This window comes from Hylobates moloch, unplaced genomic scaffold (assembly GCF_009828535.3).
Source record: "Hylobates moloch isolate HMO894 unplaced genomic scaffold, HMol_V3 SCAFFOLD_8, whole genome shotgun sequence".
In the NCBI taxonomy this organism is placed as follows: Eukaryota; Metazoa; Chordata; class Mammalia; order Primates; family Hylobatidae; genus Hylobates; species Hylobates moloch.
Genome location: NW_026652283.1, coordinates 47,963,922 through 47,984,105, shown reverse-complemented (window position 1 = coordinate 47,984,105; position 20,184 = coordinate 47,963,922). Strand labels below are relative to the sequence as shown.

Here is a 20,184-nt window from a genome sequence, read left to right as displayed (position 1 = left end):
GGGTTGACTTCATGACATCTTGAGTCTGCCTCTAGCTTGTATTTTCAAGCTGGCATTTTGTGGGGGGTGGGGAGGGTGCAGTGGGGGGGGTTTTTTTTTTTTTTTTTTAGATAGAGTCTCTCTCTGTTGCCCAGGCTGGAGTGCAGTGGCGCGATCTCAGCTCACTGCAACCTCCACCTCCCAGGTTCAAGAGATTCTCCTTCCTCAGCCTCCCAAGTAACTGGGATTACAGGCATGAGCCGCTGCACCCAGCCTGGCATTTGTTTTATTGAAATACACACACACACACACACACACACACACACACACACACAAGCCAGGAGGCAGGTGCTAGAAGATGAGAGACCTCTCCAGCTGGGGTTAATGGGAAAGGCAGGGTCAGGTATTAGACTGGGGCATTAATTCATTCACTGAATTACTTGAACATGTATTCTTGACTCTGGCAGTCTTGCACTGGGAGATTCTGACATAGACTGAAAAATAGGTGAGATTTTGACAGCTGCTCCTGTGGAAAAAGTCACATCATGATCAAGACCTGACAGATCCAGTTCTCCATGGAGCAGCCACAGGACAAGCAGGGAGTTCTGAAGCATGGGTTCTGCTAGGAGGGAGGAGGGATGGGACTTGTGGTTGTTTTGGTGATGTGGGACAGGGAAAGGATGAGAATGAGCACAGTGGATCCTGGAAGGTTGGGGCTGGGATCAACGAGTCTCCTAGTTCTGTGCAGGGATCCAGAACAGGGAGATGCAGGCTTGTGGGTACAGAAACAATTGACCAGCTGGCAGAAGCCATGAAAGGTGGATGCAGGATGGATCCTGGGCGCCTCTTGGTGGCCATACTGATAACTACACCTGGTAACACCCGGACAGCCAGTGCCCAGCTGATGGACTGCTTCACTTAATTCTGCACCGGGAGGACACACACACCTACCCCAGACTATCTCTCATTGCAGTAAGAATGATTTGTGTAAATGCATCTGTGCCTGAGGCTGTGTGTCTTGTTGCCCAAATGCATTGGTGTATACTTGTGTATGAGTGCATGCATGTTCATTTGTGTGTCTGAGAATATGTGTATTGGTGCTGGTGACTGGGCACATGTGCAAGTTGTGCATGCATGTATGTACTAGGTGCTAGCATGTAAGTATGCATTTGCATGCACTAGTGCCAAAACACGCATCTGTATGTATGTTTGTGTATCTGTAGATGTGATCTCTTGGTGCTTGTGTCTGAGTGCGTGTGTGCTAATGTAAGTGTATGGGGCTTGGCTTTCTGTTACACATTGAAATAGTTAAGCTCCATAATCTTATTGTTTGTTTAAAGTTTGCTCTTGGATGCAGGCCTGTTCCAGAATAACTAGCAGATGCGAAAAGCATCCATTATGTATTTTTGCAATTAGCCGAGAACCCAGAAACTTTTCTTAAATAACAGACACAATTCTGTGGGATGCTTATTGCTGGGAGCCACCTCCTCTCCCAGCTCATCTTGTGCCCAGCCCCAACCCTGGCCAAGCCAGAGAGGGTTTGCAAACTGTCCCTAGTGAGATGGAAAAGCCATTAAGGGTTTCAGAATACAGCTCAAGGGACAGCTTACAGTGAAGAGGAGGAAGAGGAGAAAAATGGAGCAGCCTCCTAAATCTAAAAAACCCTTGTCAAACTGACTCATCCAGCCCAGCTATCTAGTCTGGACTCAGCTAAACAGACACTGGATAAAATTCACCTTCCTTTACCTGTTATGAAAGGTTTATCGCTTTATCTTTGCATACTCCTATCTCCCATTATTTGGTGCATGGACCCTCACCTCCTCCAGCTAACTGGGTCTCTCCCATCCCTCACTGCCATCTTTTTGCTACTGCTGTATCTCTCTTTTCCAAGGCAAACTGGGCACTTCCTGCCCACCAACAGCATTAATGCCAGTAAACTTTGTTAAGCACCTATCTCAGGCACTGGGGAGGACACCCGGGGAGAGGATGGGAGGTAGAAACAGAGGCTTAGGGAAACTTCTCAGCATTTAGGTTGTTATGGTAAGGACAGATCCTCATGATGCGCCTTAGCCTTTCCTCCCCACTTGTATATACAGGGAACTCTTATGTGTCAGAGAGTATGTCTGGAATTCCAGGTGGGACTTCAGACTTAAGATACCTACTTGAAGAAGATGATCCCCAAACCACAGAATCTCGAGCAAAAGACTAAAGCATCCTGCCAAATAAGCATCCAGGGCCTGCGTGCAGACTTCCAGGGATGGTGCTCATGTCCTCAGGCGCTCCAATTCAGTGTTGGGTGGCTCTAACCTTAGACGGTCTTCCTTGTGTTGTTTCCACTGCCCTTGCTCTGCCCTCAAGCCCACGTTGAATACACTTACTCCATCTCCATTCAGAAGATTGTAGACAGTGGTGGTAGTCCCCTGGCCTCTCCTCACCATTTTGTTTTTGTTTTTGATATGGAGTCTCACTCTTGTCACCAGGCTGGAGTACAGTGGTGTAATCTTAGCTGACTGCAGCTTCCATCTCCCGGGTTCAAGCAATTCTCCTGCCTCAGCCTCCTAAGTAGCTGGGACTACAGGCACGAGCCACCACGCCTGGTTCATGTTTTGTATTTTTAGTAGAGACAGGGTTTCTCCATGTTGGCCAGGTTGGTCTTGAATTCCTGACCTCAAGTGATCCACCTGCCTCGGCCTCCCAATGTGCTGGGATTACAGACATGAGCCACCGTGCCCGGCCTCTCCTCACCTTTTAAGACAGTGACAGCTGCTAAGTAAGATTATAGAAAGCCCACTCTGCCAAGCTGCCATCCATGTGACAACACCCTTAGTGGGAGGGCATTTGTGATACTGTTGCAGTACTTCCCTCTCACTCTGTGAGCTCAAGAATGGCAGCAGACTAAGCAGCTGTTTAATTTGTGAGTTTTTAGTATGGTTTGTCACCAACTGTCAATTCATCAACACTAAGTACCTACTCTGTGCTAGACACTGTGGATAAAAAGACCAAGACTTTTTTTTTTCCAACTTTTATTTTAGATTCAGGGAATACATGTGCAGGTCTGTTAATGGTTATATTGCATGATGCTGAGGTTTGGGGTACAATTGATCCTGTCACCCAGGTAGTGAGCATAATTCCCAATAGGTAGTTTTTCCTTGCCTCTGTTTTGCAGCCGCCAGTGTCTATTGTTCCCATCTTTGTGTCCATGTGTACCCAATGCTTAGCTCCCACTTCTAAGTGACAACATGTATTTACTTTTCTGTTCCTATATTAATTCGCTTAGGATAATGGCCTCCAGCTATATCCATGTTGCTGCAAAGGGCATACTTTTGGGTTTTCTTTATGGCTGCATAGTATTCCAGGGTGTATATGTACCATATTTTCTTTATCCAGTCCACTGCTGAAGGGCACTTGACTTGATTCCACGTCTTTGCTATTGTGAATAGTGCTGCGATGAACTTATGAGCGAATGCATCAAAAAGACCAGGACTTGATCCCTTGCCCACAAAGACACAAGGCTGTGAGTTTTCAGTATCTGCTCTGATCACTTTGTTTACTATGGTGGTTCTCAAAGTATCAGTATCAGTATCACTTTACACATAAAAGAAATGCAGGGCCAGGAGCGTGGCTCACGCCTACAATCCCAGCACTTTGGGAGGCCAAGGCAGGTGGATCACGAGGTCAAGAGATCGAGACCATCCTGGCCAACATGGTGAAGCCCTGTTAGTCTCTACTAAAAATACAAAAATTAGCTGGGCGTGGTGCCACATGCCTGTAGTCGCAGCTACTCGGGAGGCTGAGACAGGAGAATCGCTTGAACCCGGGAGGCAGAGGCTGCAGTGAGCCAAGATCACGCCACTGCACTCCAGCCTGGCAACAGAGCGAGACTCCAGCTCTAAATTAATAAATAAGAGGCCAGGCGCGGTGGTTCATGCCTCCAATCCCAGCACTTTGGGAGGCCAAGGCGGGGGGATCACTGAAGTCAGGAGTTTGAGACCAGCCTGGCCAACATGGTGAAACCCCGCCTCTACTAAAAATACAAAAATTATCTGGCTGTGGTAGCATGTGCCTGTGGTCCCAGCTACTCGGGAGGCTGAGGCAGAATCACTTGAACCTGGGAGGCAGAGGTTGCAGTGAACCAAGACTGCACCATTGTACTCCAGCCTGAATGACAGAGTGAGATTCTGTCTCAAAAATTAAAATAAAATAAAAGTAATTAAATTAGAATTTCTGGTGGCAGGGCCTGAGGCATTGGTTCTTGTTTTAAATATGGTTTAAAAGACATTCAACAAATGCTCAGCATACTGAATGAAATCCTGTTGCATAGTGACATAGTGGTTCTGGAGTATCACAGGATACTACTTTGCTTTTCCAAGTGCTTGTTAGGAATGACTGAGGTAAAAGCATGTTAGTGGCCGGGCACGGTGGCTCAGTGGCTCACACCTGTAATCCCAACATTTTGGGAGGCCAAGGCAGGCAGATCACTTGTGTTCAGGAGTTCGAGACCAGCCTGGGCAACGTCTCTATAAAAATTTTTTTTAAATTAGCTGGGCGTGGTGGTGCATGCATGTGGTCCCAGCTACTCGGAAAGCTGAGGTGGGAGGGTCGCTTGAGCCTGATCAAGGGGAGAGGTTGCAGTCAGGCAATAAAACCAGACCCTTTTTTTTTTTTTTTAAAAAAAAGCATGTTGGTGTTGAGGAGTAAGAGCTGGGAGAAAGGAGAACTGGGTTCTAGGCCTAGTTCTGCTCCTAACTGTCTGGTAGAGCTTTGAAGAGGACACTTTCCTTCTTTCAATATACAAACATTTATTTATCTACTCTGTGTCAGGTTATTAAGACAATAGAGAAATCCAACTAAGACCTCTGAAATCTCTTTCCCATTCAAAGACTCCATTGATTAAGAACCACAATACACAGCTATAGAGGAGAAGGCAGGCTAAAAGCATCTAATTTTATTCTTTTCGAATTTAATAAATAGGTGTTAAAGTGCTTAGGATGTACTATAATCTTATAAGGCTTCAAGTAGAAATTTATATTAAGTCATTTCAAATCTGTGGCATGAACAAAAACTGTCAAAAGCCTTCAGAAAGCAGAGATTTCCCATGTCCTAACATATTAATAGTGAAACAGAGGTACAATAGGTAAAAACATTATCAACATAGATTGAACTATGGATGGGTGGGTGAGATTTTTTGCCCAAACATTGTTTTCTTATCCCTTTGTTTTTTTTCTCCAAGATAGTCACATTGTCTTTTCATGAGTTGTGTACTGAAAACAGAGGGAAGCTGATGGGGTCCCAGTACTTTACGATTATCAGCTCCCAATCTTCAGGGGGAATGAAAATAGAATCCTAAGGAGGTCACCAGCAGACTCTACTGGGATCCAAAATTCAGTGATATAACCTGTAGCTACAGCTACTGCCAAAAATATCTTTCCTTTTCAGTTTATTTTTTCAACAAATATTGAGTGCCTACTATGTGCAGGCACTGGTCTAGGTATTAGAAAACAGGAATAAACAAGGTAAGTGCTATTCTGGCACTTAAAATCTAGAGGGGAAATCAACAATAAGTAAAAGTAACTTCACATGGTGATATATGCACTGAGAAAATAAACAAGGGTAATAGACCAGTGATGGGAAGCATAGAGGGTATATTAGAGGTCATGTTGCCTTATTACAGATAGGCAGCAGGGGCTACTAGACAGGAGGCAGATCTTTTTTTTTTTTTTTTTTGAGACAGGGTCTCGCTCTCAGGTAGGAGTGCAGTGGCGCAATCTTGGCTCACTGCAACCTCCACCTCCCAGGTTCAACCAATTCTCCTGCCTCAGCCTCCCAAGTAGCTGAGATTACAGGCACACGCCACCATGCCCAGCTAATTTTTCTATTTTTAGTAGAGATGGGGTTTCACCATGTTGGCCAGGCTGGTCTCAAACTCCTGACATCAGGTGATCTGCTCTCTTCAGCCTCCCAAAGTGCTGGGATTACAGGCATGAGACACCGCACCCAGCCTGGGAGGCAGATCTTTAAGGCCCAGAGGTCTGGGTTCTAGTTCCAAACCCACCACTCTCTAGCATAAAGATTGTAGCAATTGACTTGAACTCTTTGGGTCTCAGTTTAATCATCCTTGAAACAGGAAAATCACCATTCCAACCTGCCTCAGAATTGCTGGGAAAAGAAAACAAAATCACAGAGGTAAAAAAGTTTGCCAGCATTAAAAGCACTATACAGAAACACGATCAGCTAAGAACCCACTGGATTTGAGCTTATCTAGTAAGCCTGTTGAGGGTAGTGGTTGTATATTAACTGACTGTCATATCCCCAATGTCTCAAACATATTTTGAATGAATGGCCAGCCAAATTTTGTAATGTGATTATTTTGGTGCTATTGTCATCCCTTGGTCCAGTGACAGTCGCATGGCCTAAGGAAGATGTGGACTACCTGCAACAAATCTGATTCCAGTCACAGGGGTCAGCGTCTCTGAAAATTGGCTTGCTAGTGACCAGTTAGCTAAATTAAAATGACAGACCCTTGCATGAATGTGATTACAGACTGTGGTAATACCTCCTATGTGTACCTAGCTATTATTTCACCAACTAGCCATAATCTGTGTCATATAACACAATGATTTAGCTGCTGACTATAAACGGCTACTTTCTTAAGTCAAATACATAAACAAAACTCAGAAATAGCCACAAAATTACTGAAACCACAAGTTAAAGATAAATGAGGATAGATGGTGTTAAGGAAATCACATTCCTTTATCCCATTTTCATCAACAAAATACTCGTGGAGAGAAGTGCGAGTGTGGTCTGTGAACCTGAAGACTTTTGAACAGATTAAGACACAGTGTTTTGTGGGAGTGATTATTGATAGAATAAAAAAGTTCCAGCAAGAACCATCATGTCCTCTGTGGCTGGTGGCTGAGCTGTGTGTCTCCTCCTCCGCTGCAACCATTAAAAAAATAATAATAATAAAAGAAAAGAAAAAAGAAAAGAACAATAAAAAAGAAGCATCATGTATAAAGTAGAACTAGATGGAACAAAATCCTGCTTCTCTATACAAATGGTTTTACTCTCATCCCATCACATCCCCTGCATTTCAGAATTTCCATTTGCACACAGTAGCAGCAGCTGCAAGTCCAGGAGTTACCTTCTTTCCCCAGACAGCACTCATCCAGACCTAAGTAAAGGCCTTAAACAGAGAAAGGAAGGAAGGAATATACAGTCTTTGCTCAATCATCTTTGATACTGAATATGACATAGACATTCTGAGTTATTTTGGAACCAGGGGGATTTTGATGTAGCTGTTTCAACTTGTTCATTTTAATGTTTAAAGACTAATCAAAAATTAGTCTTTATTTATTTATTTTGAGGCGGAGTCTCGATCTGTCGCCCAAGCTCGAGTGCAGTGGCATGATCTTGGCTCACTGCAACCTCCACCTCCCACGCTCGTGATTCTCCTGCCTCAGCCTCCTGAGTAGCTGGGACTACAGGTGCACACCACCATGCCCAGCTAATTTTGTGTATTTTTAGTAGAGATGGGGTTTCACCATGTTGGCCAGGCTGGTCTCAAACTCCTGACCTCAAGTGATCTGCGGGCCTCGGCTTCCCAAAGTGCTGGGATTACAGGTGTAAGCCACCACACCCAGCCCCTAAAAAATGAGTCTTTAAACTTCAGTATTTTTCCCCTCCAAGTCATGTAAATAATGTATCATTTGACTATTATCCCAGTTGAGGATAGAACAATGGTAGTGCTTATTGTGCACCTGGTTAATTAAAAAGAAAACAGTGTGACATTTTGTCAAGGACGTTTTGATGCAGTCCCTTCACAATCATACCTACTAGACTGGCCAAGTGTTGGCAGCTGTTTTGGAGCCATTTGTGAAAATCCTTCTTGATAAAACTAATAAACAACTTAGGGTGAGCCATGCACACAGCTTTGTCCTTTTAAGTACCAACTAATGAACCTATTCATTGTCTTTCCCTTCTGGAAGTTCTTGGAGCCAAGCAGCTATAAGGCCAGTTCAACCCACAGTCTTCAAAGGGCTGCAAAGGCTTAGACATTAGCAAGGAACTTACTCAGTTCAGGGTTTTTCTTGGAAGCTCATCTTGAGACCACATATCATTTTTTTTCTAATGTCATAGAAATAGCTACTGAGAGTACATATCTTCCAGAAAGCCTTCAAAATAGTAGTGTAAGAACATACCCAAAGCTCACATTCATGGCTTTTTTAAAGTTTTACTTTCTCTTTTAATATGTGGTTCTTCAATTAAATGAGGATGCATATGTGGTATGCTGCTTAACTGCTCGATTTCATTGGGTGGAAGGCAATTCTTAGAGTGTATCTGTGCTTATCTAACATTAGGGCTGGGATGTGGGGCAGTATCTGGTAACCTGTCTCTGCAGATGCTTTTACTTTGGATGGTGTCAAAGGCCAGTGTTCACAAGTCGCATACAGTTACTTCGAAATGTATCATAAATAAAAAATTATATTCTGTAGCTAAAAGAGCCTCACCTAGAGAAATGTGCTGATGTATTACCCTTGTCTCCCTAAATAAGACAAAATAATTAAAACCTCTTCTCTTACCCTCTTTATTTCAGGAGGACAAAGCCATGAAGGAAAAGCCTCATTGAAGAAGAGGAACCGAAGAGAAGCAGGTTCTTGCTCTGTCGCCCAGGCTGGCGTGCAGTGGTGCAATCTCAGCTCACTGCAAGCTCCGCCCACAGGTTCATGCCATTCTCCTGCCTCAGCCTCCCGAGTAGCTGGGACTACAGGCGGCCACCACCATGCCCAGCTACTTTTTTGTATTTTTAGTAGAGAGAGGGTTTCACCATGTTGGTCAGGCTGGTCTCAAACTCCTGACCTCGTGATCCACCCACCTTGGCCTCCCAAAGTGCTGGGATTATAGGCATCAGCCATTGCACCTGGCCAGAAAAAGTGTTTGTAACACTATTTGCTTGTGCAATTAGTATGTGTTTGAAGATGACAACCAAACCTCCAGGGAGAAGATGCTGACCTCATCTGGCCAGTACTTCCAGCCACTATTATCTCCAGGGACCACTGGAATGTTTGTGAACCACTTAAATTACAAGAGTAAAGCCAAAAGTCCACAAAAAGCCCACATCCTGATATACATTGCTTACTGTCATCTTCCCCCAAAAGAGGTAAGTGATTGATGCTGCCGGTAGGTAATGAAATAGACTGCTTGTGTCTCAGTGGAGATTACTTCTTGAAGGAATGGGATAAAATCATGCTTTCTGCTTAAGCCAAAACACAAAAACAGGATGAAAAATTTTCCTGGATCCTGTAAAGCAAAAATAAAATTCTAAGCGCCCCCACAACCATCTGAATGGACCCTTCCTCTAGGCCAAGGGCATTCCAGAGTTCATCTGAAAAACTAGTTTCAGGCCATGATGGGAAAGGAGAGCCAGACATGCCTCATTATACCTCTCCTCCCTTTTGAAATTACTGATAGAACACACTCTTAATAAGAAGCATTTACAGTCTATTTTCTCTGAAGCCTGCTACCTGAAGGCTTCATCTGCATGATAAAACCTTGGTCTCCAATAAACCTTGTATCAACCTAGACGTTCCTTTCTATTTATAGTAACTCTTTCAACCAATTGCCAATCAGAAAATCTTTAAATCTGCCTAAGGCCTGGAAGCTTTTCCCCACACCTGCTTCCAGTTGTCCCACCTTTCTGGACTGAACCATGTATACATCTTACATGTATTGTCTGATGTCTCATGTCTCCCTAAAATGTATAAAAACAAGCTGCACACCGACCACTGTATGCACATGTTCTCCGGATCTCCTAAGGGCTGTGTCACAAGCCACTCATCACTCATATTTGGCTGAGAATAAATCTCTTCAAATATTTTACAGAGTTTGACTCTTTGCATCGACAGTCCTGAACTCTGCTTTTGTAGTGTGAGGACCCACATGTTAAATAGGCTACTTCTTGATCTTCAATATGCTTAGTGAACAGAAATCTGAACCAACAAATAGCAAAGGCCACAGCACAAAATTTATTGAGATTATTTACTAAATAATTCATATACATCCAACATCACTGAATGGAAATAACTTAATTTTTAAAAATACGCAAGGCTTAAATTGGGGTCTTTCAAAAAACTCAAAAAATTCTTGGTGACTGTATCTTTAACAAATGGAATGACAAAACTAGTTAAGTCAGATTATCTCAATCAACTCCAAAACTCAATGTTGCCAACATGTTTTTCTACTTAAAAGCAAACAAAAAGCAAAGCCTCATAATTTAGTAATTACCATGTTTCTTGGTTTCTGTTCTCAAATGCCACAGAAAGATATCTGATGAAAGGAAGCAAAGCACCTAGACTCATCAGTCTTCTTCAAAACTTTAAGGTTGCTTTCACAATCTCACTATAAATATTTAGATTTCTATCTGACAGATTTCCTCACTTATGTGAGTAGGAATGCTCTCGAAACCTTAGTCTTTACTCTTGCTTCATACTAGAGCTGTTTGATTAAACCACCTCTGTATCTGCTGGCCTGCAACACTAGATAAGAACTCATTCCTATCTCTTCCAAGAAACCAAGATAATCTCAATATGAATTTTAGCGGCCAATATGTTACAGTACTTAGCAATACTTTGTTTTCTAATGGCAAGTATGTTGAAAAAAATATCATTAAGTGAATTTCATAACACATAGAAATAAATGATTCTATTAAAATATAAAAACATCCATTAACTTGTCCTCACTACTTCCAGTGACTTTAAATATCAAATCTAATTATACGAAGACAAAATAATTTGCCCTATTTGACCCTGTGTACCAAATGATGTCAGTGCAGAAAATAAGAAACATTTTAAGATTTTAAATCTCATATTAAGAACCTTGGATACCACTTAGCATTGTGACAGAGGAAAAAAAAGTAAGGTGAAAACAAATTTCTCAGAGATTTTTAAAGGAAGAATTGATGTAAAAGAATATTCCTTTGGACTCTATAGCCTTTTAAAAATCATTTATCTTTCGGTGCTTCAACATGATGCCAAACAAAAATCTACTGAATAAAAATAGCAAGGAAGGGAATCAAACATTTATAAGATATATTTATTATTTTTCTGACCAAAGTGCAATGATTTTTAAATCTTTTTAAACAAATAACTATGAAAAAAGTATTCAAGAAAATAAAATACAAATGGGAAATTTAACTAGATTGCTTCTTCTAATTAATCCTAACCGTTTATTAAGTCTAGAAAACAAACAAAAAAAAACCTTTGAAGTGTTACTAAAATGCTAACTGAATCATTTTAGCATAAATCTAGCCACATGCGTTTCAAGGTTCCACTGCTAGGAATTTTGTTAAGATCAGCTGAATCATGAATAACACTATATAACAGAGTATAAGGAACACAAGCATTAGATGTGATCCTTGCCCCATACCCTTAGATTATGTCAGACTAAAACTGACAATTCTGCCAGGCTCTGAACCCCTAGTGCCCCCAACCCAAATCTTGGAAGCAAAGAATATGCCCTGTCATACAACTTTGTACAAGTTGTAGTAAAACAAAGCTTAAGTTTTCTCATCTTTCTATAGCAAATGGTCAGTTATTTGATAAACACTAAAATGCTGCTAAGAATCCATTTTGAGTTTGTTTACCAACACATTGTGCAAGAACTGACTACACAAAAAGTTCCTTTGAAATTTGGTCCACAAATTCACTTAAGGTTGGAAATTTAAAACTTGCAAGAAAAAGAGGAAACAGGTATCCCTACTAAAATGTTGTGATTACTAGAGGGATATATACGCGTACTAAAAAGTTTTGCTCACAGAAGGCACAAACTATAAAAGGGATATTCTCTTCGAATTTAAAAAAAACTAGCTGATACCCTTCTTTGTTTAGTGAGCACCATAACTAAGATGAAGTTAAACCTGAATTCACTGTCTACTCCTATGACCAAAAAAAGAACATAAAAAATTTACTTTGTTTTACCATGTACTTTCCAGCCACTAATTGAGGTGTAGTTATGAAAGATTAAAATTGCCTTAAAAAGGGGTCATGATAGCAGCTATCAAAGCAATATTCAAGCATGATTTCAAGGATGCTTTCAGGTTTAGAATTAGCCTTCCTTGTCGAAAATCTGCACAACTTCATCAAAAACCTGTAAAGGAAAAAGATGATAACAATTTTAAAAGCAGGTACTGTTAAAATACCATACAGCTAAGTTCTTATTAAAAATAATCAAATTTGGCCAGGCGCAGTGGCTCACATCTGTAATCCCAGGACTTTGGGAGGTCGAGGCGGGCAGATCACTTGAGTTCAGGAGTTCAAGACCAGCCTGGCCAACATGGCAAAACCCCGTCTCTACTAAAAATACAAAAATCAGCCAGGGGTGGTGGCGGGCACCTATAATCCCAGCTACCCAGGAGGCTGAAGCAGGAGAATTACTTGAACCCAGGAGATGGAGGTTGCAGTGAGCTGAGATCACACCATTGCACTCCAGCCTGGGCAACAGAGTGAAACACTGTCTCAAAAATATATATATAAATAAAATAAAATAAAAAATAAAGACTCCATCTCCAAACAGGGTCACACACAAAAAAATCAAATTTACATTAATTTTCGAAATGAATCATTTTTTTGAATCACATACTTAGTTTCATCTATTTTACTTTAGACAGTAATATTATATAAATAATACATATAAAATTATGACTATATTGCACTCAGTGCTTTTAAGACAAAATATTCTTGAGAGGCTACCAATAATTTGATAAAATATAAACTGAAGTGGCTTATCTTCTTAGTTCTGATTCTAAAACACAGTTTTATCATGTATTACCTCACCTCTATACAAAGTGTCAATGGATTAAAAAAAGATTCCCTGAATCTTCTTCCCCTGGGCCTTTCTTTTTTATCTTATGACCATAAGAGGATGAAGATTCAGGGAATCAGGGAAAGGGAGGTTAGGTTCCTTAAGAGACACCAGAAATTTTGTTGGGCTTGCAAACCACAATTTAGAGATCACTATTTATGAAAAAAAAGAGAGAAGTGATAAGTCATGGAAACCTTCCCCTGTGGTGCTATTTGTTCTGTGGCAGAAGAAAGAAGCCTGGAGCTCTTGAGCTAGATGACTTGCCATTCATGTGATCCAACTCACACTTCTTAAAATACCAGTTTTCTAGTGCTTGGGAGCAAATTTAGAATTCATAAACCACCCATTTCTCATGAAGAACAAGTTTGAAGTTATAAACCTCATTTTAGGTTTTACTCAGAAAGGAAAAAAACCCTAATTTTTCATTTAGTCCCCAGTGTCTTCTTTTCCTTTTTTTTTTTTAAGAGACAGAGTCCCAGTATGTTGCCCAGGCTGGTCTTGAACACCTGTGCTGGGATTACAGGCATAAGCCACCATGCCCGGCTTCCAGTGTCTTGAAAAACTAACTAATCTGTGATAGTATTTCTTTTTTTCCTGCTTACCCCAAAACAAATAATCACATTTTTATTTGACATATTTTTTTAAAGACAGGCTAGGAACACTTACTTCATCAACAGATTTAGAAGCATCTATTTTCTTGACTTTCCCCATTTCTTCATATAAGTCAATAATTGGCTTTGTTGACTGAAGGTAGGTCTGAATTCTACAAAAGAAGTAAATATTGCAAGGTTCTAGGTATCTATCCTTTCTTCTACATGTTATAGGAGAGCTCACAGAACACTGGATCTGCCCCGACTGATTGACTTAACATCTTAAACACGCCATTTTATATGTTTAAATGTGAACTTTTTTTCCTTTACCAAATAGGGCAGGTCTGGGATTGAAGTGGTTGTATGTAAAAACTGCCAAGTACCTCTTTTCCAAGCTCTCTCTGTTGTCATCACTCCTACCACTACTCTTTCCCCTCTCAAGACATCGTTCAATACAGATCTAAAAAGAGATACAAAGTTATTAAAAAATATGGATATGAATTTGCCATTCTTTTAACCTGAAAAGAAAACAAGAGTTTAAAGAGACGACCAAAAAAACCCTGCAATAAACCCAATGTGTCTAATTCATTAGTCAACATGCAAAGTCCTTTTAAATTTAAACATGTGGTTCAATTTATATAAACTAGGTTAAATTAGTACAGAGCATAATAAGAATTCATTCATGACTCAGTTTTTCCTGTGTATTTTTTTTCAAACTGTAATAAAAATGTGTATGGTTCCATCTCAGATATATTATTAACTTATTAGGTATGAATTACATGCCTCAAACTTTGTTTCATTTTTGCCTGCTTTTTGATAATTCCATAAATTTGCAAATATTTGAGTCAACATATTTGCATTTGAATAAAGCATCCTTTGTTAATTGTGAATAAACATTCCTTGTTATAAAGCTGTGGTAACATTCTAAATTTAACTTTGAAGGGTAAATGAAAACATATTTCTGGGGGTTGGAAGAAGAGAGTTACGTTTTAAAACAATGCAAAAGGCCAGGCATGGTGGCTCATGCCTGCAATCCCAACACTCTGGGAGGCTAAGGAGGGTGGATCACCTGAGGTCAGGAGTTCGAGACCAGCCTGGCCAACATGGCAAAACCCCGTCTCTACTAAAAATACAAAAATTAACTAGGCGTGGTGCACATGCCTGTAATCCCAGCTACTTGGGAGGCTGAGGCAGGAGAACTGCTTGAACCTGGGAGGTTGCAGTGAGCTGAGATTGTGCCACTGTACTCCAGCCTGGGCAACAGAGTGAGACTCCGTCTCAAATAAAATAAAATAAAATAAAACAACGCAAAGGCCGCAGCAAGTCTCTCCACCAGAGGCACATTTACAATTCAACCTAAGAACAGCCAACTTCTTTCAAGGTACTAACTACTTCAGGCTTTTTAATTAAATGATTCTGAGAAATGTATTTAGTTATTCAAAAGGATGTCTGGCTTCATTATTAGAACTTTCAGAAAGAAAAGTACATTTTTTTACTTTTTTCAAGATCATTTCACTCTTAAGACAAATCAGGCTATCCTGTACGTTTCTTTTTTTTCTTTTTTTGAGACAGTCTTGCTCTGTCGCCCAGGCTAGAGTGCAGTGGTGCGATCTTGGCTCACTGCAACCTCTGCCTCCCAGGTTCAAGCAATTCTCCTGCCTCAGCCTCCCAAGTAGCTGGGATTACAGGCGTGTGCCACAATGCCAGGCTAATTTTTGTATTTTTAGTAGAGACGGGTTTCACCATGTTGGCCAGGCCGGTCTTGAACTCCTGACCTAACGTGATCGCCCACCTTGGCTTCCCAAAGTGCTACGATTACAGGCGTGAGCCACCGCACCCGGCCCTGTATGTTTCTTTAAAACAGAAAGTTTTCCCAACTTCTCAGAACCGTGTTTCTCTTCCAGTAAACAACACCCTAAGGCAAGATACTCTTTGATAATAATGTCTACCTAAGAAAGTAGTTCAGCTTCATTACCTAATATTATTATGTATGTCAATTCTTATTTTTTAAAAATCAAAACTGATTCGTTATTTTGAAAATAAAGGAAAATTAGCTCCACAAGGCTGCTAATGCCAAACAGTTTTTAATACTCCAACAGCAAGACAGTGCTGTTCTGTCCATCCAATCTACCAATTCAAAAAATACCGCTAGCCGGGCGCAGTGGCTCACGCCTGTAATCCCAGCACTTTGGGAGGCTGAGGCGGGTGGATCACCTGAGGTCAGGAGTTCGAGACCAGCCTGACCAACATGGAGAAACCCTGTCTCTACTAAAAATAGAAAAAATTAGCTGGGCGTGGTGGCGCATGCCTGTAATCCCAGCTTCTTGGGAGGCTGAGGCAGGAGAATTGCTTGAACCTGGGAGGCGGAGGTTGCAGTGAGCCAATATCGTGCCATCGCACTCCAGCCTGGGCGACAAGAGCGAAACTCCATCTCAAAAAAAAAAAAAAACAAAAAATACTGCTGCCAATATAAAATAAAAGTAAAAAAATCCTTTGTTTTTTCTAATAGTTGACTAACAGTTGCTTAAAGCCTATGTGGGCAGATGAAGATTTTCATTACCTCATTATTACAGTCAAAAAACAGAACGAAAGATACATCTGCCTTCCCATCCATGGTCTTGTTCCAACCTTGAAGGTTGTCTTGATTTCTTGGAAACCCATCAATCAAGAATTTATTCTTCTGAGCATTGGCAGCCATTGTCTGATCCATTTCCTAAAGGAAAAAGAAGATTTAGCTTCAATACTACATTAACAAAATGAAATTTCTCAAGCATGGCAGCGTATACATGAGTGTTTGTTTTTACTATTATTATTATTTAAACCATAAGTAAAGGGTAGAGGGTACACAGCAAAAAAAAAAAAGAAAAAAGAAAAAAGACTAGAAGGAAATCTATCAATGTATTAAGATGGTTGCTTCAAGTTGGTGTGGTTACGGGTATGTGCCCCTCTCAAAACCACCTCATTTTATACACACAATTTTTTTCTGTGGTTTCCAAATTTTCTACAGTTAAGTATATGTTACTTTCACATACACATTCACAAATTTATAAATAAACAATAAGAACAGCAATAAGAGGAAAATAACCATTAACCATTATCTTTGCTCCAGCAACTGGAGACCCTGTCTTGTGTTCCCTTTGCTCTTCCCACTTTGTTTTGCTGTAGTGGAGAGTGTATTACTTCTACAGGTGCTCAACTCTGCTATTCATATAATTCAAGTCCAACAAGACAAAGCTTTGGACAAATATAAAAGACCATTAGCATTAATTATTAATGTAGGATAAAATACTTTTTAACGGAAGCTAATTAAACCCAAATGTCACTGGCTGCCCCAAAACAAAGGGAACAAAAGAACGCATTCAGAAAGATAGTAAGAGCAACCCATTTCACCATCCTCTTCCAAAGCATGAATTTAGGCAGAATGTGGGAATATGTAAATAGGAGATGGAAATCTCTAATCTCCAAATCCTTGCCACTTCAATCACCACAGGATAAGCACAGGTACATGACTGTAATAAACCTTAGAGGAGCCTCTATTCCAAAGTGAACTGACATTCAGTACTCTCCATGTTCAAACTTCTCTGGTTCCTCAAGAACAATGGCTGTCAGGACCCATGATCCCTTTATCTGAGAATTGGTTTTAACCAGCATCTAGCTGCTTCTTTGATATTCGCAAAACTTCAGCAGAATGCTTTCGGGCCTCTGCTACAGCCTTTCTACCACAACTATGGTAGTGGAAGATATCTGAAGAAGGCACATCAATATCATACTCATTCAGCATACATTTATTCGAGGCCTACGATCAGGGAACATGAAGAGCAAGGTCATGACTTGTCTCTGGGGGGACTCACAGTTGAGTGCATGACAAATACGTATACATACATGTGCTGAGTTCTATAATCAGGTATGCAAAGGATGCTATAATAAAACAAAGAAGCCAGCACAAACTGCAAGGAAACTGCCAGAGAAAGCTTTTCCAAAGAAGTGGCAGTGGAACTGAATCCTGAGTAATGAAATGGCAGATGTGGGTGGACAGGGATCAGTGTCCTCCAGATAGTGGAAACTGGAACTATAAATGAGAAAGCACAACCGCTTCAATGAATCTATAAGCCGGGACAACTGAATCTTAGGATATGTGTGGAGAGTGGTGGGAGATATGACTGGAAAGTAAGCAAGGAGTAAGACTAACGAAGAACTTTGTCTGGGACACCAAGGAGTTTGAGTTTTATTCTGGAAGCAATACAGGAACATTTAAGAATTTTAAGCAGTAAAATAACAGGCTCATATTGCCTTTTAGAAAAAAAATCACTGACTGTACTGAAGAGGATGAATCAGAAGGGAACAAGGATGGATTAAAAGCAAAGAGACTAACTAGGAGTCTCTACTGATAGTCCAGGTAAGAAAAAAAGAGGATGTGGCCGGGCGCGGTGGCTCAAGCCTGTAATCCCAGCACTTTGGGAGGCCGAGGCGGGTGGATCACGAGGTCAGGAGATCGAGACCATCCTGGCTAACACGGTGAAACCCCGTCTCTACTAAAAATACAAAAAATTAGCTGGGCATGGTGGTGGGTGCCTGTAATCCCACTCAGGAGGCTGAGGCAGGAGAATGGCGTGAACCCAGGAGGCGGAGCTTGCAGTGAGCCGAGATCGCGCCACTGCACTGCAGCCTGGGGGACAGAGCGAGACTCTGTCTCAAAAAAAAAGAAGAAAAAAGAAAAAAAAAAGGATGTGAACTAAAGTGATGACACAGAAGAGACTAACAGAAGAGGATTAAAAGAAAAATAACTGGAAAGATATGCTCACTGAATGGATTTGGGAAAGTGAGGAAGAGGCAGGAGAATATAGGATGGTTCCCAGATTTATGCCTTGAGTAGCTAGGTAGATAGTAGAACCATTAACCAAGACAGGAAGTAAAGGAAGATCACATTTTAGACAATACACTCGGCCTCTGACATGTTGATTTTGAGACACTTGTGAGACATTCAAATAGAGGCCTAGTAGGTAGTTAAAAATATGTCTGGAATTCAAAACAAACATTTTGTTTTAGAGCTATAGACTTTAGCAGCATTAGCATAGTGAAAGCTTTGGGTATGGCTAAAACCATCCAGAAAGAAATATATGAAATGAGAGCTGAATAAGACCAAGTATAAAACCCTGAGAAGCATCATGGTTTTGGAAACTTGCAAAAGAAGAATAACTATTAAAGAGGATAGAGAAATAGCAGTCATTCAGTAGGGAGAGAAGAAAAAGAGATGCTGTCATAAAGAACAAAGGAGGAATGATTTTCAAACAGACTGATCGAAGTTAAATACTACAAGAAAAATAATGACAAAAGTATTATTTGATAGAGATCATCATTGGTAACATGCAAGAGTAGCTGCAAGGGAGATGGAAACAGAATCTGACTGCAAAGGGTTGAAAAGTAGAGAGTGAAAAAGTAAAAACCATATGCTCTTTCATAATGCTTTCTCTGCTTTATAGAGCAGAGAAAGGACATTAGAAAGAGTGAATGGGGAGAGAGGATTTGTTTATTTTGGAATGGAAGCAGGTTACTCCAACCTCTGAGACAAGAGGTAAGAAAGTGTGTATGAGCCACTTTTCATCCCTAATATCTTTAGTTCCAACAAGATGCTTACATAGCTCTTTTCCATCAGGCTTTGGCTATTTTTTGTTCCCAATATTGCATTTCTTTTTCTCCCTCACTGTTCTTATATGTGAAAATATCTGTTAATGATTATAGTTTTAGGAATCTAGAATGAAGAGTTACCTAGTAAATACAGGGTGTCTGTTTTTCAGATGTGACATTTATTTATTTATTTGTTTATTTATTTATTTATTTATTTATTTTTTGAGGCGGAATCTCACCCTGTTGCCCAGGCTGGAGTACAATGGTGCGATGCCAGCTCACTGCAACCTCCGCCTCCTTGGTTCAAGCAATTCTCCTGCCTCAGCCTCCCGAGTAGCTGGGATTACAGGTGCCTGCCACCATGGCCAGCTAATTTTTTTTTTTTTTTTTGTATTTTTAGTAGAGACGGGGTTTCACCATGTTGGCCATGTTGGTCTTGAACTCCTGAGTTCGTAATTCACCCACCTTGGCCTCTTAAAGTTCTGGGATTACAGGCGTGAGCCACCACGCCCAGGTATTTTTTTTTTTTTTAAGAAACGGAGTTTCGCTCTGTCACCCAGCCTGGAGTGCAGTAGCATGATCTCGGCTCACCAAAACCTCTGCCTCCCAGGTTTACGCGATTCTTCTGCCTCAGCCCCCCAAGTAACTGGGATTACAGGTGTGTGCCACCACACTTGGCTAATTTTTTATGTTTTTTGGTAGAGACAGGGTTTCACCATGTTGGCCAGACTGGTTTCGAACTCCTGACCTCAAGTGATCCCCCTGCCTCGGCCTCCCAAAGTGCTGGGATTACAGGCGTGAGCCACTGCGCCCAGCCTCAGATGTGACATATTTGAGTTTTGAAAGCTGTTAAGTCTTAGCATTTCACATTGAAGATGGTGATGCACCAGAAAAGTAGACACCATGGCTAAGCGAACATCAATGATGAGGGGGACGTGGGTTAAAAAACAGAGAAAGGGCTGGGCGCGGTATCTCACGCCTGTAATCCTAGCACTTTGGGAGGCCCAAGTGGGCAGATCATGAGATCAGGAGATGGAGACCATCCTGGCTAACACGGTGAAACCCCATCTCTACTAAAAAATACACAAAAAATTATCCAGGCGTGATGGCGGGCACCTGTAGTCCCAGCTACTCG

General features: G+C 41.0%; 1 protein-coding gene across 1 annotated transcript in view; it reads right to left on the bottom strand.

Annotated features, from left to right (window-relative positions):
• Positions 1-11,046: 11,046 nt before the first annotated feature.
• Positions 11,047-20,184, bottom strand: part of CMPK1 (cytidine/uridine monophosphate kinase 1) — a 31,834-nt gene continuing 22,696 nt past the window's right edge. The window contains exons 3-6 of the mRNA XM_032160777.2: positions 15,985-16,137; positions 13,808-13,884; positions 13,501-13,597; positions 11,047-12,120 (exon numbers count right to left, since the gene is read on the bottom strand). Of these exons, the coding sequence (XP_032016668.1) occupies positions 12,079-12,120; positions 13,501-13,597; positions 13,808-13,884; positions 15,985-16,137 (369 nt within the window). The 3' untranslated portion in view covers positions 11,047-12,078. The remainder of the gene's footprint in view (positions 12,121-13,500; positions 13,598-13,807; positions 13,885-15,984; positions 16,138-20,184) is intronic.